This window comes from Drosophila mauritiana, chromosome 3L, assembly GCF_004382145.1.
Source record: "Drosophila mauritiana strain mau12 chromosome 3L, ASM438214v1, whole genome shotgun sequence".
Taxonomy (NCBI): Eukaryota; Metazoa; Arthropoda; class Insecta; order Diptera; family Drosophilidae; genus Drosophila; species Drosophila mauritiana.
The window spans coordinates 7,377,039-7,400,149 of NC_046669.1; the positions used below are offsets into that span (position 1 = coordinate 7,377,039).

Sequence of the window (23,111 nt, forward strand, 5' to 3'; positions counted from 1 at the left end):
TGAATCGGTAAATCAACTTGGTCTTAAACCTGGATCCCCATCGACCATCGTGCCCAGCGGCGACATCTTCGCCTCTGGTTTCGTTGAAGTTTGGAGCCACAGGTGCATTTCAAGCCCATACTTCCAACGATTCAAGTCGAGCTGGGCGATCCGACGCCCAGTTGTCAATCAAGCGGAGCAGGAGAACCAACTGACGAACGTGCTGAGAATTTTCCATCAATTTCTACGCGATGGGAACTTCGAACTTTCTACGTGCTTGTATCCAAAATATACGCACACAGTGAGAAAAACTTTTGGTACATATTATTAGGTATTGTGAATTCTTAAAACTATGAATTAGTTTGCTTTGGATTTAAGGCAAATTATGTGTAGTGAAATATGTGAATATGTGTATTGTTTATTATATTGATAAAAATCAATTTTTCCTCTGCATGTGAAACACTTGAAAGTATCGCACAGGCAACGAGATAACCATGAGAACACTTTATATATGGGCTTTTGTCGCGTGAGTGCCACTTGTCGTGTTTTTGTTGCTACCGCTGTAGCTGCAGTTGCTGTTGCACATGTTGTTGTTATAGTTGTTATTGTCTGTGCCCCCTTTTTGTTGCTGCGCTCGTTTTCTCGCTGTTCTCATTCTAAACAATGCAAATGCAGCGTCAGCGGCTCTGCCAGCAACATTAGCATAAATAAATAAATAACCGTACTAGCAACGAGCGGCGGGTAAATAACAAAATAGCAACACGGCCAGCCGACCGACCGCCAGTAACATTAATCTACGCTCCAAAAGCTTTCCGATGGACGCTCCATGGGCTTTTGTTGTCCTCCTCGCATTTTACGAGCATAGCAGACACCCAAAACACTTGTTTGCCTTCGTCGCCTAGCGGCGCTTGCACTTCGAAGACTGGGCGCGGTACAAGGGATCGCCTAGAAACGCCCACACACGAACTAGTGCAAGTACAGTGGTAAGAGGATATGGAGAAATGTCCGATTGAAATTGACAAAAAATATTTTAAAAATTAAAAAAAAAAATTTTAGATACTCTGGGCGTTTATTGAGTGAGTATCCCTTTGTTTTAATATTGTGCCGCTTAGTTGCATTAGTTTGTCATAGATTCATCATAAAGGTTTCTAGCAAAATCTACTTTCTAAAATAAAATAGTTACTCAGATATGTCAAGTGCAAGTGAGTGATTCTATTCGTTCACCTACTAAATACTGCTGGCATCAGAAAACCTTTTTTTTTACTATGTTAATTTCATACTATAAAATAAACTATATAAACATTGCAGTGTGGCACGTCATAAATATTTTGCTACTTCACAAGGAAGATAATTCGAAAATATCATTTGATTACTAGAAATTTTTCTTGAATCCATTTAATAAGGTATTTAGTATATATTTTGAGCTGAGCCAAAAACCAAATTTGACCACCCATTTTAGTAGTTTTGCGACCACTGTGCCTAGGCCGCGGATTACAAAAGCAACACCTTCGCCTTCACCGTAAAATGGGCCTCCCCTGCGTGTTTCACATGTGACTACCGTGGATTTTGCAGTCGCTTCTGCCGGCAATCAAATTGAGTGCAAAGCTCGGTTAAAAGCCGAGTATATTCAAGTATTCCAGTGTTCGGACAGCAGAAGAAAAGGTGTGATGTTTGATGGGTGCGTGTGTGTGTGCAGCGAATGCAAAAACAGTTTCGATTTTTTTTTCAATTTTTCCGCCTTCTGTTTTTGTCTCGATTCGGTGGGGCCCCAACTTATTGCATTATTTATGTACGAGTAGTACGATTTTTCTGGGTTCCCCAGTAAGCCACACGCACCAGAAAATTGTATAAACAAAACGCGGAAAGCAACAACAAAAAACGTTAAAATGAAAAAAACAGTATAAGTATCAGCAACGGTGACAATCGCAAGTGCAGGGCTCTCTCTCTGTCTCAAGTCTTGAGTCTCAAGTCGAGTCTACTGCTCACACTCACTCAAAGTTTGCCGAGGTGGAGAAACGAACTCGGCGGCATTCTCAGTCAAACAACAAACGCAACTGAAGTAACAACGGTTCCGTACCGCGTACCGCCGCCCCCAAAACAAAAGTGAAATTCTATTAGCTAGCCGCGTCTTGGCCAAAACGCCCAGGAATATCGCAGGGCGAAAGTTATGGTATTTGTTTCCCGTGAAAATCGGACTGAGTGCTGTGCTTAATGTTCCAGCTGCGCCGGGAAGTGTGGAGCGAGCGGTTGGGAGTCTGGGTGCAGCGCCTCCTCGTCATCGTCCTGCATCTGTGGCACCGCTCCAGCATGTCCTTCGTCCGGCGTCGCCAGGAGGCGTTCAAGTGGATTAGGCGCCGACTGGCCAGAAGGCAGTGTCACGTGAGTACACCGAAAGAAATGGTTTAGTAGCAACGTGACCCCACCACTTAGCCACTTCTATAGCCATATTAAACTGACATTTTAGTCTCCACTTAATCTCAGTTGCTAAACAATTTAATGGGCTTTGAAATGAGATCATTGGTAAACAAATAAATAGTCCAGACTTGACTAGATAGAGGGTATTCGGTTATTAGGGTATTCTGTCGATGCAGTTCCTCAATGTATCATTTTATTAAGCCAATGAACAAGTGCAAAACAAATTTAATTATTTCAAGGCTGCTCTAGCCATTACTAAACAGCTGTTAACTACTTTTTTAATGGGCAGCTTTTAACAAGAATAACAAATAATGCTAGTATGCACTAAGTTGCGTAAATTGGCACTGATCACAGGAGTACCATTAATCCACAAAAAATAACTTAATAAATAGAAGCATCTGTGTAGTCATTAATATTAATCGCAAAAAGTGACTTAACTTTTTTCATTACCTTAGTACTTAGCACTTGCTAGAGTCAATAAAGTTGGTGCTCTATTATACAGGCCTGCAAAATAAGTTTTGTATTTTACCAAGCTATGCCTAATTACTAACTCTGAAAATGTTTTTGTCCCTTTGCTGGCTATCCAATTAGAGTTATGTATTTATTACCCTGCTTAGATCATCCTGCACTAGATCCCAAGTGGGTCATCACTCCAGCTCACAGCCCTTAGATTTTTAGCTGGAATTCAATTAAAAGTTATTCAGCCAGGCTGCAAATTCAATTAACTACAATCATTTCGGGCATTCGGTGCAATTTTTAGCTAATTTTGGTTTTCCTGCGAATCGCGGGGCACAGCCGCCTCTGCCGAAGAAGGGTTAGAAAAGTTTAGCACTCGCGTGACTCGCTATAATTTCTCCATCGGAGTTGCCGGTTTGGAGTGGTCGTCTGAGCCCAAGTTGGCCACTGTCTGAGGCTTTGTTCCGTTTCCGCTCTGCCTGGGTGGGTGTGTCCATCGACCTGGCGGAGACATAGGCTTGGTTCTATATAGTTCCATCCCCTGGCAGTCGGGAAAACGCCGCAACAACCCCCCCCCCCCCAAACTATTTCAGCCCGCCAAACAGTTGGCGTTGAGCGATTATGGCTGTCAGCTTGAAAGGCACTTTCAGCCTGTTATCAATTCAAACAAACGCCAAAATGCCACAAATGTGAAAACCGACCGACAGTCGGAGGAGCCGCTAAGAGGCCCCCAAATTGTGCAAATCAAATTGAATGCCGTTTTATGAAAGTTGAGTTGACTTTGCCGGTGTTTTTGGCAATTATTTGTAGCTGGCATTTGTGCGATTTCGAAATTTTTGTGTTTGTAACAATGCGGATCTCAAACAGAGCACGTAGGGGTTAAGTTGAACGCCCATCGAATATTAAAAAGTTTTCTAATATTTAGGCTGCAAACTGATATAAACTAAAAGACTGCAAAATGGGTGATTTGTTTTTATGACACTCGTCTGAAGGAAAACTGAATTTTCAAATAGTTGCAATGCGGCAATTGCATGCATAAAGTTAATTGTAAAATTCTGAAATATTATAGTACATATGATTAGAGAACCGTTTGTAAAGGGCATATGATATGATATACGTAGTAATTAAGCCCGGAATCAAATCACGAACTAGTGAATCACAAAAAGCTTAGCAATTAATTGGTTTTAATTGACTGCGGAAATATTGATACTCTTACTCACAACCCAATTTGCAGTGCAACTTTATTCTAATGCCCGTTCGCATTCGCAAGTGGAATATATGGCAGACCCACCGGGAAGAGCACTTAATACTTATATTTATGGGCCATCGGTGGAGCCCATATATTGTTTATCCCGCTGGCAAATGTTTATTCGCACCACTCGAAGTTTCAGCGACTGCTCAGATATTTTTTTGTGAAACCAGAGCGAAGTAAACACTCATCGCGTGTTCCGGATAACGCAATCGCATGGGGATCTCGAAGCCAGGAACCAAAGGAATCACGAGCTCGTTTGCGTTCCAGGGTAAGCCTTCGTCTGGCATCGTAAACAAATGCCCGTCAAAAGGCATTCAGCTAAACACCGACAAAGTAGCAAACAAAATGAATGTGGACAGCCAGCCCTCCATTTTGTATATGTGTATAATATGGGAACTTGCCAAGTTCAAGGCAGGAGTTGAAGATGTCTATATATGATGCATTGTATCCACAATTATGGCAGAGGGATGGTCATGAAACAAGGGCGGCGGCGGCTATTCAACGGGGCAAACAATAACAGTGTGCATAAAACAGAACTCAGTCCCCAGTCTGAAATACTGACTAAATGGAAGTGAAAGATACATGCCGAACTATGAGATACTCTATCTATCATAAAGATTTAAAATTCAATTAAGATAAAGACGTAGCAGTAATGCCACGGATTTTATACACAAAATAGAACTTAGTGCAGTTCTTGTTTAATTTTAATGATTTTGCTTGCCTAACCAAGCAATCTTGCAGCCCGAAATAATTGGCCATTGATCTGCATAATAACTTGCTTATTTATATGTATATTTTCTGAGTTGCCGAAAACCCCAAACAATTAAACTGAAAAACAACGTTCTCGGAAATGTATGTAAATGTATTCCTTCGCTGATTGTATTCTAATGCAATCGGTGACCAAGCGCCCGTCAAAGTGGAGATATTCCTATCCCCACATCCACTATAAATCACCGATAATTGTGGGTGTGCTGTGTTTATTGTTGTTGCTGCCATTGATGTTCCGCGAGCGTTTTTCTGCCGGCCATTCAAATGGGCGGTTGAGTCAGCTGAGCTGAAGTAAGCTGAACTGAGCTCGAATTGAGCAAAAACAAAAAGCTGTAATGAAGCGAAAAAGCCCAGGCGAAATGCAAACAACAAGCGTTCCGTCGCACGCATGGAAAACCATTGAAGCCTGCAGTGGAAAATGGGTTTGGGTGAGTACGAGTATCTGTGAGTTACACCCTCGATGCCGACTGGGCTTTTCCATTTCGCGCTCCGCTCATTTCAATTTAGTTGGCGCAAAGCGGCCGCCGCAAACGCTTTGAACTCGTTTCCCGGACAGACGGACTTCATGGCTCTTGACGTTTTTTCCTATATTGATCTTTTCGACCGATTCAGCAATACAACAAAAACGGGAAAAAAGGAAAACGTACGCCCAGTGAAGCAAAATTTGTGCGCGTTTTGATTTTTTGGCGCGCTTTTCATTTGTTTTGATTTTGCGTCTGCGAACCTTTCTGCCCATTTTTTTTTAGTTTTTCCGCGGCTCTAACTCTGGCTTTTTCCTTTAGGCCACACAACTATGTATTGATAAATTGCCAGCCGACGATTTCCGTCGTGACCCGCGCGTTATGCAAAATGCTCAAAATGTAAATAAATATTAAAATAATACACAAGATCACGAGAAGGGGGAGCCAAAAGTATCTGCCACACTGCCTTCCTTTTGTATGCGCCCAGCCTTTTGCCTTTTGCCTTTGTTGGTTTAAGCCATTCGGTTCGGTTCGGATCGGTTTTTTTGTGCGATTGTGCTGTGAAAAATGAAGTGAATCTGTCTGGCCAAGTGAATATCGCCATTGCAACAATAATAATAAGCAATAATAATAATAATAATAATGCGAGCCGACAAATTTCGGTGTGCCTGCGCTTTATTTATGAAAACAATAAACGCAATCCAACAAACTACGCATCAAGTCCGTACCCGAATCTGGATTGGAGGTGGATGTGGATGTGCCGGCAGTTTCCTGGCACGCATATAATTTGCATGTGGATATCGATCTTTATGACCGGAGACGCTTCGACGATGGCTTATGTAATCTGGAAAATATTCATGAAGCAATATGCCCGCCTGCACTACGATCCTCGGCCCCTCAGTCCCAAGTTGATCTGGCACTCGTATGCGGCCATTCAGACGGTGGGTCACCCTCTATCCCTTTATCCACGAATGCCTCAGTCTCCACAGCATTCGGGGTCACCACGTACCTTTGCGAAAGAGCCTGCCCTTTATTGATTTAAATTGAGTCATTTTTCTCGGCTCTGGCCATTGGCCATACAAAGTAATTGTAGATTAATGTGGCTAGCTTTAAGTGGGCGCTCACAACGAGAGTTCATATTTTTTGGGATTTTTTTGGGGGGGCGTGAAAGTTGATTTGTGATTAAACGGTCGGTCAGTTTGTTAAGGGAAGTTGGCGAAAGTTTTTAGTATTTCAAGGAGTTTTTGTGAGCAACAGGTTTCTCCCGCGGGCATCTGTGGAATTTTGCAGCTGGTGCGTTTAATTTAGTTATTACTTTTTGGTTCTAAGATATTTAAAGTCTTCATAAAACACACTGTTTAGCACCGATTTAACTGCATTTCTCGAGCAGTTTGAGGAAAAACTTTACGACTGCATTTGCTACGCTTTAGGATTGGCAATTTCCGACACCGAACTAGTTCGATCACACCTCGATTGGCGTTATTCAATCAGCAGCCAGGGCAATCTCTACTTTTGTACGCCGGTGTTTTCCTTGACATTCGATTGCGGCGACAGTTGCATTTCCCGCCCATTAACGAAATACGATAGCGGGGGTATAGGAAAAGTCAACGCGAAAATGCAAAGGAAATAGCCGCGATTTGGCGGCTTGGAAAAGCAGGAGCCAAAATAAGAGTAGACAAGGCAAAAAGCTGTTTGCGCAGAATCAGGGACCACCAAACTAGATAAACGGACTGCGACTGTCTGCCCCCATTGATAATAACAATCGGGAAAAGTAAGAGATGCAATATTTCAACGTAAAGTGTTAAAATGTCGATATTAATTGCAGAGTGGCAGCACTTGTGGTAGGACTACAATTCAAGTGGTAGCCAATAGTACCATCACCCGCAGTCCCCGGATCGCATTTAAATAAATTGCGATTATGCCGCAAATGTGGCAGCCGGTGCACCGAACTGTGCACTGCAAAAAATGATCAAAGACAAATGTGAAATATTAAATATTATTAAACATTTAAGGCGAACTAGAAGAATGAGACTAATGAATGGACTTTAAGAGCAATATTAGTCTTACAAATGGGTTGTAAGTTTTTTTTGAACTTAAGCAGATTTCGTTTTCAGTGTACTCTGGGTGCAGGACCTGGTCTTGCACTTGGTTTTCGGTGGTGCAACTGCCACTGCGACTGGCCGTGCGCTAATAATATTTATCAGTGGCTCATTTGTTGGCCGGACAGATGGACGGACTTACGGACGGACGGACAGGTGGATGCGGAGCGGTGCATTCAATGGCCAATAAAGCAAGAGAGCAAATAAAAATTGCAACTAGCAGCAGGCAGCGGTGGCTAATTGCGCCGCCTGTTTGGTGATTTTGCCGCTGTTAACTTGGTTGGCTGGCTGACTGGCCAATTCCAAATAGGTGGATGGCATGGGAATGGGGATGGGTTGGTATGGGATAGATGGGGGCTGTGCATCCGCTGCTCGTCAGTTTCGATTCAAAGTGCAGTTTATGTTTTCGGTTGCCGTTTTCCACATTGTTCGCTGCATCCGAGGCATGCATATTTATTTATCGCAGCCAGAGTTTTGCATTTTAACTAGAAATCATGCAAAAACGCCGCGACATGCGATTGCCAACAAAAAAACAAAAAAAAAAATCGCCGACGACGAACGCCTTTCAAATCGAATCTCCGAAGCTGTTAACTGCAGTTGAGAGCGATTTTTCGTATGCTTTTCCGCCGACATGAAAATCTGTTTAATATTTTCCCGCGCACTCACGCACGACGTGGGAATTTTTGCAACTCGCGACTTGGAGTTCGTCTTCGTCGGCGACAGCGAAATGCAACTCAAAACTGAAAACTGAAAACTCAAAACCAAAATCTGCAACGCATTTGCAATATCAGCGCGGAAAAGATTAAAACATTGAACCTTTCATAAACCTCCGACAATTGGCATGCAGCTGTTATTCAACGCACGAGATGCAAATTTGATATAGGAAATGGGTTTTTTTGTAATCGAATAAGACGATCTGACCTATAAGTGGAAGGAAGTTCAATGGCTTAACTGGTCATGGTTCGCCTTTAAATGCGCAATTGTTTAATAACAATTTCTTTATCATTTCAAAGTTATGGCAGTCGAGTTAGCTGAGTCACAGGTTAGCATTTTATAAAACCTTAAAAGGGTTTTATGATTAATTCAAAACATATGTTAGCTTTCTGATTGTCACATTTATTGGCTCATCATTAAACACATTGTTTCGTAAAATAACATTTATATAATGATTGTAAGTAATAATTTGAAATCATTATTATTTTTACTTTGGCCTTTTTTCAGACACCCTCCCATGCAAATGCATTTTCTTATTGGCCACCCCCGCCGTTTCCCTGTTTACCTGTTTTCCTGTCCAGTTTTCAGTTTCTCTTTCTTTAACCTTAGTCTGGGGTTAGGACAGCCCATTAACGACACGCATTCACAGTCATTTTCAATTTCTTGGAGCTGTCACTTTAATTTGGAAGCAGTGGCAGTTTTGGCCCACGCATTTTCACACAGATACACACGCACACACACACAGTCTTTCTCTTAAAAAATGCAATTTGCACAACCTACACTATCTTTACATATTCCCACATAAACATATTTTATTTTACATGTTTATATGCTGCTAAAACAAGCCTTTTTTTATTACTTTTTAAAGGTATACGACTTTAAATCTACAGCCTTTAATTCCATCTATATGCGAATGTTATTAAACTAAGTTATTTTGACGATGAATAAACAAATCGAGATGAAAATATAATTCGCTTTATGGAGATTTATAATTCTTGTTATTATATTAGTCAAAGTTTTTCGACCCGTTGCAATCTTCAACGAGCAACAACGATCGTCTAACAAATTAGTTACTGACGCAATATTTCTGTATATCTCTGCGCTATCAAAATCACACGCAATAAATTAAATTTGCTTTGTGGGCAGAGGCAGTGCGTCCAAATGGCAATGGCAATGACATTTCCAGCTTTTTTGCTTTTAGGCTCCATCCAGCTCCAGCTCCTTCGCCAGGTGTTTAGATTGCCGGAGTAGGTTGTCCAATTAATAAACGAAAACGCAGTCATAATGTTTTGATTAACACAAATGTGACAAGAGATGCATAAAAATTAATTTCCAGTCTTGTCCGAGTCCACTAAATCAAAGGGGAGTGTATCTTGGCTGGTGGTTGGTAGATGTTCTATTCCGATTTGGGTCACGACGGCGTTAGGTGAAACCGTAGATGCGTGAGAGAGTGCTGAATCGGATTGGATGGGAGTTGGGAGATGGAAGATCGGCATATATTTTAGATACATGGCACAGCCCCAAGGTTGTGCTGTCGGTGTGCAGTGAGGCGACCTTTCTTTAATGGCTTGTCCAGCCAACTAGTGCAACATTTTCGATTTCCTTTTGACGCGCGGCCATAATTTGAACAGCGGGCTAGCAGCACAGCACCAACCACCGACCGACCCACTGCCCAAGACTCACGCACCACCGCCGCCGCCGATAAAGCCCACCGAAACCCACCGACAAAACGCCCCCGGGCGGGCCGAACCCATTCCAAGTCGAAACCAAAAGCACAGCCAAAAGCCAACCAAACCAGACCAGTCGGGGCAATTAATTGATGAGCAGTGGTCGGCACTTGGTCAAGAGTTGGCATGACAGCAAATTGCATTTGCCTCTGATTCTGCCTCTTTTTTTCCAGATCGTGCGTGCCACTGCCATGGCCACTGGGCACTGATCTTCAAGCGGTGGCCAATCGCCGGAATGCAGCCCCAGAATCAGGCACTGCAAGAAAATGGGTTGCATTCTAAAGATTGCGATTTAGTTTTAAAAGGATTATCTATCAGATTAGCATTGTGACTAACTTAAAGTCTAAAATGAAGAATTAGAAGTATCATAAATCTTTTTTTTAACATTTTTTATGGACGAGCTTAGATTTTCGCTCAGTGCCTGGCCCAAAAAGAAAATATTGATGATATATTTATTGGTATTTATTGGCGTCGCTTTGGCCGCACTTCAAAAAGCCCGGCCTGAACAAATTGTGGAAATTTATAAGCTTCGACAACAGAAATCTGTGTCTCTGCGGGCTCGTACTGCCAATAAATGAGTGGAGTGAAGGGGTTTAGGGGTTCAAGTTCGAGTTTGGGTATGGGCATGGGTATGGGTATGGGTGTGCGGCCCACTCATTGAGCATGCGCAGGCGCCGAGGGCGACATCTGGCGGCCATCGCTGGCGCTTGAGAGGCCGGCACGAAGGACCAAAAAGCTGCTAGCGGCAGGACTTGCAGAGCTAGCCGCATTCCTTGGCCAAGTTAGTAGCTAAATTCGTTTGGGCGTGGAAAGGCGAGTGAGTGGATAATGGGAAAATAAATGAAAAAGCACCGGCACCGCACAATGTCACATTGTTGGCCGAGACCAAAAGTATTTCGGTTCGCCAACCAAAAAGTTTAACATGCCAGGTTTTGGTTATGTGTGTTATGGTCAAAGTTTGGCTATTTGCTAGGCCGCATACCCACACTATCCTCCCCTCGAAATCCTCGAACCGAAAACCACATCCACTTTCACTGCAAATTTGTGTGTGCTCGTATCTGAAAGAAAGTGAATTCTACTGTGCTACACTTGACCTATGACAACGACAACTGAGGCAGCGGCAAAAACAACAACCTCCCAACTAACAACCAACTGGAAACGAACGTTTGACGTTTCATTTGATTGTCATGCAATGCGGCCCCTCGCACTCCCTTTTCCTAGTCTTGTCTCTTGGATCAATGCTGTCCCCAATTGATTTCTGTTTAACTTTTAACATGCAACAAGGCAACCCGAGACTCTCCCCAATCCCTCCTCTAAAAACTATTTGCTGTGGGAAAGTGGATCGAATCTTGGAGTCTTCAGTTGCATTTCTTTAACTTAGGTTATCCTGTTTTCTATATTTAGTAACTTAAAGGATGTCCTGCGTAATAAATCAATAACACTTTCATTTAGCAGCTTTTATGTCAACTTTTCTTAAGATCAACGAAAACACGTTAATAGCTTGAGATATTTAAACATTAATTTAGAATTATGAAAATATTTCTGTCTTCTAAATTAATGAATATTTTTACTTGGTACAGTAGATACTAAATAATAGTAATAATAATGTGGGTTTGCTCCACTGTATGCCCCCTGTTGCCAGTGGTAACCGAAGCAATTGTGTTTAATGCGGCTCTTTGCATTGGCCCATTGCCTGTGCATGTGCCGCGAGCCAAAGAACTTTGGCCCATTTGAAATGCGGCAATTGTGTATCTGGCGGATACACAAGCGCACTCTGAACTCCACACGTGTCTGAGGTCTTTTTCTTAGCTTTTTTCCTCTGCATTTTCAGGCTGACACGAACATCGAGACAGGGCGAGCAGAAGCAGCTGTTACTGGTTCAGGAGCAGGAGCGGAATTAGCCGAGATCTTGGTGCCGAGTGACACGCAAATCGATGTTCCCGGTGGGGGAATCCCAGGAGGGCAGATTCCGAGCCTAGAGTCCACTGACAGGGACATGAAAGAGGCCAGAGCAGCGCCCATAGCTCGCGATGATGAGGATCAGGAGGCGGAGGATCCAGAGGAGCATGGGCAGGAGGAGGAGGAACATCCAGAGGTGGAGCAACTGTCCGCGAATGCTAATTATGTGTGCTGTCGATATCCGGGAACAACCTCTTCCTCCGCCTCCGGCGCAGCAGACACATTGAACCGCAGCAAGTCGCGGGTTCAAAAGTACCTCAAGAAGTGCAAACAGCGGCTAACGGGTCAGGCCAAGATGCCAACGAGCAGTTCCACCACCATCACACTGATCAGGAATGAGCCAGCACCCACGACAATCGAGCAGGCACTGGCGGAGCAGGAGGAGGAAGACCTGGCGGAGGGCAGTAACGGGTCCTACACGGACGCCCTGCCCATCGAATGCAGCTTGAGTGCCAGCATTGCCGAGGAGCAGCAGCAGGAGGTCGACGAGCTGGAGCCGCCAGAGGAGGAGGAAGTCCCACTGGAGACAGAGGTACGTAATTACACTGAGGGAAAATGGAACTCAATATTGCAAGTCGATTTATATAATTTAACAATTGGAAAATTGTTGTATAAGGCAGTAGTATTACTAATTGTATGATTATTTTTCTATGCCTGTTAGTTAATCTTTATTATCATAAAGTTTCGGAATCTACTACATTTTTTCTCTCTTGTCCCCAGCTGACGGAACCTTCCTCTACTCCTCCGCCGCAGAGTAACCCCGAAGGAATCCCTGCACCAGAGCGACTTCGACTACCCGCCGACGTGGACGCCACGCTGGCCCGGCTGATTGACAGCCATCTGTCGCACATTTATCCCGTCTACTGGGCACGCACGCGTGCGATTTTAATCCAGCAGGCACGTGAGCGACTCGTGTGCGGATTCGACGGCAGTTTGGTCCGCTTCGAGCAGCGATTCCTATGCAAATTTGCGCAAATTGCCGCGACTCTGCGCACGGCCCATCAAATTGGCGAGGTAAGAGAGTCCTATAAAGAACACAGAAATCCGGGCAAAAGATATATCATTTACAAGGCAGTTACTCGCAGCAGGCGAAATTAGCCGCAATTTGTTTGGCTCTCCCCGAATGAAGTTCTTTAAACGAAGCTAAATAGTTTGCTTTGGTTTTATCCGCCAAATGGAAATAGTTGGGTAACAATTGAGTTGAGAAATCGTTGTGGAAATTTGGGAATCACCGGGAGATTGGTCGATCATCAGGCGATAAGTGTTCTCCGTAGCAAATAGTTGCGAAAATTACAAGGGCGCAGTTGTTGGTGGGTTAGAATTTCGCTCAAGGCTTCTCTAAAGTAAATCGTATGGAAAAATTAGCGATTTATTTAACTACTTTCAGTTTTGAGCCAAAAAATGTATTCACCAAATACCATCTTTGTATCTATATTGTTAATGTAGATACGAATACTTGCAGCTTTTCACTTGTAATTAATAACAGTGATAATCAAATCCAGCAACATATTATTGAACTTCATGCAGCTCACATTCTTCGTCAGCGCAATTAATCTTTCAAGATTATATCACCTACACTGACCGGAGGTTTGCCCTTATCAACAAAAGTCAACTGTGGTTTCCACTTTGCAATGGAATGTTTTGTGTCCTCTTGTTGAACGAGGAGTATGTTGCGGTTTAAAGTATTTACTGATAAATACTGAAATAAAAACCCAAAGACTATTTGTTAAATATGTCACAGGAGTCATACTTAAATTCCAAACTATATTTTTGTCAATACTGGAATATATACTTAATTAAGTAAATCACACTTTACTAGCTTATACATTTTAAGCACGAATTTACGTCACATTCCAATTTCCCTGAAAACTAATCTAATTCCACACAACATTGATGTTCAAATTTCGTCACCAGTTGTAACATAACAGCTGCTGCTTGTGCAGCCCTGGCGCCTAACAGTCGCTGTTAAAAATGGTCAAAACTAACAGCGCGCTAACAGCGGCTGGTGGCACGCCGAAGCACTGTTAACGGGTCTGTGCTTCGGATTTTCTGAAGTCAGTTGAACATTTGAACTCGCGACGCGCAGTCTTGTGAGCGGCAAAAAGCGACTGACAAGCCCAGAAAAAGAAAAGCGACTCGAAGACGAATGTATATGGAGTAGTAAACAGAAGTGACCGACCAAGTGCAACGTGCCACTGCCAACTAAATACGTAAATTCGTAGTTTCAGAGTCTCGCATTTTTTCGCCATTGGGAGCTAACAGAGTGCGCCGAAAGAAATGTGCAAAGTATCGTTGAATTAACATGCAAATAAATTGAAATCGCGACAGAGTGATGCCCGAATAGTGCCTGCAAATACGTTATAAAAGTGCCTTAATGTGTGATCTTTTTACAATCTGCAAGAAATAATCGTAAAAGTGCGAATCAGCTTCGTATAGTATAAATATATACTCCTATCCCAAGTGCCACATATATCTGCTATCAGCCTAGAAGTTAACGCTTTAAAGCCGTCACATCAGCGTAAATCAGAGGATTTCCTCGCCAAATAGTTTTGAGGTAATTTCTGGTTTCACATTTTATTAGCTAAGCGGCCCGAAGTCTGAAGTTCATTATCATTTATAGCCAATAATTGTCGAGTGTTTCTTCGTTGTTCAGTTGTATGGTGTAGTGTAGTGTAGTGTTTGAATCCGACCCTGACCTCAGTATTCATTAAAAATCAATTGTTTTCCACTCGCATTCGCATTCGCATTGGCAATTTGCATACTTATTACACATGGCCAGAGACAAAAGTCATGAAAAGTACAAGACAAACCACGGAAGCGTCCTTCGGGTCAGCCTACGCTTTTTGGACTTGTTAGAATCGCAGAGAGAGGTCTTTGTATTATTTTTTTTTTTTTTTTAACCATTTCAATGACAAAGTGGTGGCAAGTGTGGGTTGTGCACTACGTGCTATGTATGCCCCTTCTAAATCGAATTGTCAGAGGTTCTGGGTCCACTAATCAGTTCCCCAGCTCCGTTTGCTATGTAATTTATAATCATTTTCGTAACGCATACGCACTGTGGAGCATGTGGTGCTCGGTCCGTGGGAGGCAGCTAAAAAATACTACTATAAGTACAAAAAAAAGCTGCTGTAAAGTGCTCGGCGTGACCCACTTAGGTCCAACCACATAAACTTATTTGAATCAATCAGCCACAGCGCACATTTGCCGCTGATTTGGAGTCGTAAACTGGCGGGCATCTGGTTGACCTGTGGCAACTCGATTCGCAGTTGCAACTGCTAACTTGCAGCTGCCTCTGCATGTTAATTGCTATTTAATTTGTGTGCTGCGTTCTGTGTGCCGCCTCAGAACTAAATGGAAGTTGCGTCCAGTTGGCATTTTTTGTATTTTTTTGATTTTTTTTTATTTTATATACCCTCTGCAGCCGGGCACGTTCTGTAATTTAAATCGCCTTTGTGCGCAGACGCAGCAGCGTTCTCATCTAAAGAGTGGCCCAGCCGAAGAGCAAGTACTTTATAGGGTTTTTTTTTGTTTGGATTGCTTTGGCTTGGCTTGGTTTTATTTTGATTTTCCCCCTTTACCGATCCGAAAGCGGAAATTGTGTATTAAGTGTTCTCGAGCAAAGGGAGCGATGGGGTAAAGCCGTACAGTCTGCTAAACAGATTCCAGCATAAACTCGAAATCTGCAGAGAACAAAAACATATTAAGGGTCTCATTTGGATACTTTTTTACACCAATAGTTTGGGCGTAGAAAAGATATTTTTAATTAGGTGTTTAAAAGCAGAAGACCATATAAAAAAAAGAAATCATATGCTAGTGCTTTGGTTTATTGATAACTATGCAGCTTCCTGATTTTCAAACAGAACATTTCTTGCCGTGTAATTGAGAATCTCTGAACACGGCATATCACTTAGCCAAACAGCAATTACGATTAGGAGCGCAGCGCCAAGAGTGAAAAGTCTGGGGAAAACGAGCAAAAAAGTGCCTACGAGTATGAAGTGAGTAGTGTCTGTGCTTCCGAGTTGCATTTGAAACGGTCCATCAATCCAGCGGCCAGATCTGTGCAATAATTTGCAGAAAAGTGCTTTGAACTGTGTTGAACACAACATGATCGGCATTTGTTAGCGATAATGAATTGAACATTTCTGAAAACATGTTTGTACATAATTTGTATGCAGGCTCTGGGGGCCGCCACTCATGGACCCAACTCTGGAGTCCACTACTCCGTAGTCGATGGTCCGTTGTCCGTGGTCCGAGTACCATGGCGTCTGCCATGTGTCTGGTTGTCTAAGTATCTGAATGCCATGGATATATCTAGTATTTGTGTTGGTCTAACTAAGAGCATCTGACCAAGGCATATGTATGCGGTTTGTTTTTGCCCGCCCAGGGAAAGACAAACGCTGAGTTAGACGCGGGGGGAAAATGTGCAAAGTGTAAAGTGCATATTTATGGCTTGCATAAAATAACTTGTAAAATTCACTCGCTCCGTCTGTTTGTCTCTGTGCATTTTGCTGTGTGTTCAAGTGAGTGCAATCGCCATTCGAACACGTGTTGTTTGAACCGACTGTCTATATATATATATAGGCATATAGGCACACGATCGCCGAGGAAGTCGCTGTTCAGGATATGGATGATATGTGACTGGACTGGCCAATGAGCAAACATTCGAAATAAAATACCCGCTTTGGGAATATTGTGCAGCTAAATGTGCACATTATTTTGACAGAAATATGTGGCATGAAGTTAAGATAGCATTTGACGGGTCAATGAGCTCAGTTCCCCGGGACTTGAAGAACCGATTCTCGGTGAAATCACATTACTTGCATTAGTTTATTGCGGGTATCCTGAAAGTCTTATAAAATTAGCCAGAACAAATGAACAATCAACATTAAATGAGCACTCCCTTGCCATTTTAACAAATAAATAATAATAACTTCTAGTATCTTATCTTTAAAAGATAAATATTTTCACCACAGATACCATTGTTTTTATATAAATTCCTCGGTATGCCTGTACATGTAGTACATCCAGCAAAAAACATTCAAGCAATCTGCAGTGTAATGTTAACAATTATTTAGCCGGACAACTCCGCAGCTACACATTTGCCACTTCATTATAAAATACTTAGTCATAAATGCTGTCGCCCCGAACAATACAAACCCAGATGCCTCGTCCCTCTGAATTCCACCTTTGGCAATTCAGCAGATTGAGTTACAAGACGCGTGTGCACTATGCGATCCATGGAGCTTCAGAGATTAAGCTCGTTAGATTTTCTTTATATAGCAAAAATAAATTTAATTAAACCTTTTAAAAATTCGAAATTAATTAAGTAAATAGTTTTCAAAACTCATAATATTATCATAATACTATTTTATAAATATTTTATAACATTTACAAAATCATGCTACCCGGCTATACAAAAGTATCGCATAGATAAGCATATTCTGCGCATCTCCAGGCTTTTGTATCTGAGCGCAGCTGGCAATAGATACGAATGCATCCAGAAGATAGCCTTGAATAATTCAAGCGCGTGTGACTCGCTTAGTAATTAACCCAGCACAAAAGCCGCAGGCCAGCGATGAGTCGCGGTTTGGCTTGGCTTGGCTTGGGTTTGGGATAGGGATTGGGATGGTAGCCATATATAGGGGTGGGGGAATGGAGGTGGAGTAGTATGGGGCAGGCACGTCAAGTGGCAGACACCGAATCCGAATCCGCGGCGCTCACAGAAACACTCATGCATATATGGATACTTTTGTTCCTTTATGTTTTTTTGTGTATCGCTGTCTTCTGTCTGCCGTTTGCTTATTTGTTTGCCTTTAGCTTTAGCTTTGTCTTTGTGTCATCATCGCCATCGTGATTATCCTCATTATGAGCATGTCTCTATTGCTCGGTGTGTGCGTGGAGGTGAACGCTTCCTGCAATGCCAACAGGTAGACCAAGACAAAGGCGTCCCAACCATCCATCCATCCATCCAACCAGTGCCCGATCCCCATTTCAGACCCATTCCCACCCCGATTCCCACTCCCATTCCCAATCCTCTGGCCAGACGTGAACGTAGTCGGTGGGAATCGGCTGCTTCAAATGCCAGAAACGCTCCGGGCAAAGCAAATAGTTACCTATAAATTGTTCAGCGAACAAACGAAGCCGTCAAATCATCCCATGAATGACTGACAAGCCCTAGCGACAATTGTGCCCAGTTGGCCACAAAGTGCTCCAACTGCAACGGCCAAAGAGCCACGACCACGACAACGACACGCTCTAATAAATGGTTCAATAATAAATTACCTCCCGGTTCAGGTTCATCTCCAGGATTTGTTTCGGCATCACGTTATTTGGGCATTTGTCAAGTTCAAGCGTAACTCTATGTCTACACTAGTCAACTGGGGTCTGAACAGTAACCAATCCTTAGGATCAAACATTATCTAACATAAGCTGTAGATAAATTCTACATTTTAAATTAAATTAGAAAGTCTGCTTATATTCTTAAGTGCAGTTCATTAGTGGGTTTCCTTTTTACCAGTTAATAGGGCTATTAAAGCTAGCTGACCGAACCTAAAAAGCTGCAAAATTCCTCGCACTTCTTTGCCGATATATTCCGCATATGGATGTACATAGATATCGCTGCGGAAATACTCAAAGTTTATGGCCACTTTTTTATAGCTCCCTTGTTCCGTGCAGGAGCTATGATAATCCCCTCGCTGGTTACATAGTGTTAGCGACACCTTGCCCGAGGGCCTTCGTTGTGAGTAGGATGTCAGATCGCGCCACCTTCGTGATTTGTGGCTTTAGGGCACATGTGCAACAACGGCAACAACAGCGGCAGTGGCAACTGCAGCAACTGGCAGCAGCGACTACATCAACTCGGTGGTCCGCCAAACTCCTGGTCAAATGTCCGTTGTTTGTCCATTTGTCCATCGTCTGGCTTTTGGCCGCCGGATTAGCATTGAAATTGACTTCGTGCTGTGCTCATTAAAATTTTACGTGCATAAAGTTTATTTCGATTTGTTTCGCCGTGTTGCTTTGTCGCTGCACAGTTGTCCTTAGTTCGCTGAGTTTTTCAACTGCTTCCAAGGAATTACATTTCGTGGTCGCAACTTAGAATATTTCCCAGAATTTTCCACCAAAAAACAATCAGAGAAACAAATATTTGTGCTACCCGTTTTGTACTTCCTTATTGGCCAATACGATTTCCAATCCAGAGCAGAATATCGAGACCCTTTGAATTGGGCAATGATGGTTGAGATTCTATCGGGCACAACGCTTATTGGTGTTTTAATGCGTTTTCTGCCCGTCTGGATTGCATTAACAAGTTTACGGCCGTTTTGGAATTGATGTGGCTAACAACTTTTTCAATTACCCAGTCCAAGTCGAAGTCCAAGTCCAACTACCCAGCCAAGCTGGAAAGGCGAAGCAGTTGAGCAAACACAGACAACAGAGCTTCGCTCAGATCAGATCGTCATCATTGTTGTGTGGAGCCTTAACTTCTTTCCCGGTCGTTTTGGTTATTATGCCATAAAAACTCGTTTTCAGCTGATTTAGCCGAAGTTCATGATCAGCTGTGAACTGAAAGTGGTTGATTGGAGCACTGAGCAGCCTGCACGGTCCAGAAGAACCTCTGTGCTGATACCGGTTTTTGCTGTTACTTGCCACTCGTGCCCCCTCCCTCAGCCAATTGGACTCGTAATTGAGAGAGTCTTGTGCTGATGTAACAGCAACTTGCATCGGCCAACCACCAGCAACTTGCAACAGTACTGACTGTGCCTGCCCCAGCATCTGGCCTTTGAAGTTGCCACGAAATCGAAACGGTCTTTGTTATCTCAAGCCCTCCAAGCCGTAACCCATAACTGTGACAGCAGATCCAATCCGATCCGATCGAATTCAATCTTATTCCCATACTGATTCCCATTTCAACACCCCATCGAGGGCCAATGTAAGCAGCAACTTCCTGCATCCACAGACAAAATAAATTCGCTGCACCGATCGTTGCACCGAAATGCAAACAAATACAACAAATTTGCAGATACACTCAGTGGGGCAGTGTGGGGCTTCCAAGAACACTGCTGCCGTGGCATTCCGACCGTGCAGCTACCATGACAGCCTAGACCTGATCTATTTTCGTCTCACTCCCGGTGCCATCTTCCATCTGCATTGCGAAAAATGTGCCCCACACAAGCGGTGCACATATGAAGCACTTGAAGAAATAAAGAAAACTACCAAGCATTTCAATTCTATAAAATCTAAAGGCAATAGATATTTTTTGTTAGCAATTTATCGCTATCATCATTCCTATCATATGCTAGCTATGATTTAATAGTTTTCAACTCAATTTATATTGGTTCATAAAGTTTCTATATTTTTTTTCTCCGTGCATATTTATATTATATATTTACGAGTATATAGCGGTTCTGCTCCGCCCCCGCCGCGCATAAACGCACACTATGGGGGAGCAGAAACAATTTGTAGGTGTGGCCGGAGTGATCCGAATCAAATGTGGCATCTACAGGGACGTGGTCATGGATGTGTTCATGGATGTGTGGTGCATTGTGGATACAACTGCATATGTTGGTGGTGCCAATGACGTTCCGTTGATGGCCATTCCGCGCCAGATCAAGCGGAAATGTGACGTTGACGGCAATAAATATAAAGTGAATCGCTCTGTTGCTGCAAGAGTTCAAAGCTTGCTGAAAAATTTAAAAAAAAAATCGAATGGGGGGAGTGCAAAATAACACGCCTATTAATAGACAATCGAGAATATTGGGCATGGAAATTGATACACAGGAAACATGTGGAGTAGGAAATCAATTGGAGCAGCCAAATAGGAAATGGCGAAAATAGCCAGCTATTCTATTCAAAAACAAAAAAGATCTATGAATTTAATGGCTTCGTTTTTGGAGCAGCGAATCTATAAACTGTAATCGTAAACAAACATTCCATTTTTCCTCTGTCTTTTTTATAGCCCCCCAAATTCCCAAATCGTATCCCTAATTTATTAAATTATCCAAATAATAAGCGCACATATCTAAACTTTAAATATATAACAAGTTTATTGCTTTATTTATAGCTACATTTATTTGCAATTTTTCACAGCCATCGCATAAGTAATTCGAAAAAGCAATTGCTAATAAGCACTCAAATTACTTTTTTAACTACTTCGGCAGGTGATTTATGGCACATTTCTTTTATGTTTTTTATGTTTATTTATTAACACAAGTGCCGACGAAGAAAGTTAATTTTTTGCCATTAATATCACAAATTTCTCGTGTTGGCTTATATAATTTTTTGCAATGTTCCTCCCGACAAAGAAGTATGTTATTTAATTTTCAAGCCATTTTTTGCTGGCTGCTGAAATTCCGCCTCGTTGGTCAACCCACCAGCGGCAATTTAAAACTTAAATAACAAATAGCCAAATATCAATTGTAAGCCATCAAACATCATTTGGCCAAAAGTAACGGAATCGCCGGCCAAAATCAAACATTGGACATTCCACCCAAAATAAAAATGCTTAAATACAAAGTATATAAAATACCGAGGCCGCCGCTTACACATCATAATTATCAATTGCTGGCGGCGCTTTTGACCAGGTGTGGCCCTTCTTTCCCAACAAATTAATTACGGCTCGAGCTGAGAGATTAAAAAAAAAAACTTTATATATCCATTTATATGTGATGCCAAAAATTGGCAAGAAACAAAATTTGAGCCCCAGCAGCGCACATTTTGTGCCTACAATTTGTTAAGAAAACAAGCCAAGTGCATGTGAATGTGTCGATTTATTTCATTTCGTTTTATTTCTGTGTGCAACGCGCCCTGTGCTCCTTCGCATGCGTAATGTTGTCGGCACCGATGGTGGTCCCCATGATTCTTTCAATATCCAAAAGCGAAGTCCAAAATCCAAATCCGTGTACGACTGCACCCGCATTGAATAATTGCCATAGGCTGGGCGCCACACGCCGGGACATGGCCATTCATACTCGGTTTCCCCGGCCACACACCACTCACATATATGTATATATTCAGATACAGATATGTTTATATCTGCATATATGCTAATGCCGGGCCATGTCGGCTTGATTACTCATATATAAACGGACCGTCGATCCGCTGACTTCGCCGCCTGTTGATGGGTTTTTGTTTCATTCCGTTTCGTTTTTGCGGCTGCCGGTCGGTAATTTAGTTTTCAACATCAAAGGCGTGGGAATGTGCAAAAAAATACAACAAAGTATATACAAAAAATTGAACAACAAACCATGATGGAATGATATATGCTCTGATCCGGGCAAGGATTCAGACAAATCCTCGACAAAATCTGCCCGCAGATTTATGGCATTCAGGCACTCGAAAGCCGAAAGCCGCCAATGGAACGGAAATTTGTCGCCCCTCAGCAAATTGAAAACGACCCAAGCTAAAGAACAAAAAAGATACTTTTGTATCTTTGTGGTGAAATACCCTTCGCTTCCTTTATTTTTTTTTGTCTCTACAATTCTGGGAAGAGACACAAAACCACTAAATTTATGGAATATTTTTAGGGGAAGTAGTTTTGTTCTAGCTCAGATATGGTCCATTAACCATTTGCTGACCTTCAAGAAGTTTAGAATTCTTGAAGAAGTTGTGAAACTAACAAAACATAGTTTGGATTTTAAAGTACTTATACTGCTTTTTTCAGTAAGCCCACCTTTGAGATTTATTTGTGGCAATTAAGTATATTGAATTACAACAAACTCACCTAACTTGACCACTTGCTGTCCTTCAAAGTAATTCTTATGGTAACCATTTCCAGTGACTTGTCTTTGCACATTAAATCGAATATTGTTTGATGGAGGGTTGCTATAACGTTCAGTGTAGGCGACACCATCGAAAACAAACGACAACTAAAACTAACAAACAATTCAGCAACATCGACGACAATGACAAGCGGCGTCCGAGCGACGCGCGCATTTGGGTCAATGACGACGAAACTGAAACGCTTCCAATGATTTAGAACCCCCTCGGATTGGATGGGATTGGATCCGATCGGAACAGATCGGATCTGAGATGGAGATGGGGAAGGCACCGGCATCGTCACCGCCACCGCCAATGGAACATGGTACTTGGCATGGAGCTGGGTCTGGGAGCGATCATGCAGAAAATGTTACGAAAATCATTATTTTAGCATGTGGCGACAGGGGCTTATACAACGATACCTCCCTGAAACGCACTGAAAGAAAAAAGGATGCTTTTCCTTATTTACATTCAAAAAAAAAAAAAATGTTTTAATACCTCTTATACATTTTACCTTAACTAAGGGTTA

At 42.5% G+C, this 23,111-nt stretch overlaps 1 protein-coding gene across 2 annotated transcripts in view; it reads left to right on the top strand.

The window, feature by feature from the left end:
• Nucleotides 1–2,012: 2,012 nt before the first annotated feature.
• Nucleotides 2,013–23,111, top strand: part of LOC117139307 (guanine nucleotide exchange factor DBS) — a 46,740-nt gene continuing 25,641 nt past the window's right edge. Inside the window, exons 1-3 of one of the 2 annotated variants that reach the window (XM_033301550.1) lie at nt 2,013–2,358; nt 11,703–12,362; nt 12,551–12,844. In XM_033301550.1, coding sequence (XP_033157441.1) covers nt 2,191–2,358; nt 11,703–12,362; nt 12,551–12,844 — 1,122 coding nt within the window. In that variant the 5' untranslated portion in view covers nt 2,013–2,190. Of the gene's footprint in view, nt 2,359–6,107; nt 6,273–11,702; nt 12,363–12,550; nt 12,845–23,111 lie in introns of those variants that run through there. The other variant, XM_033301549.1, reaches the window with a different exon arrangement.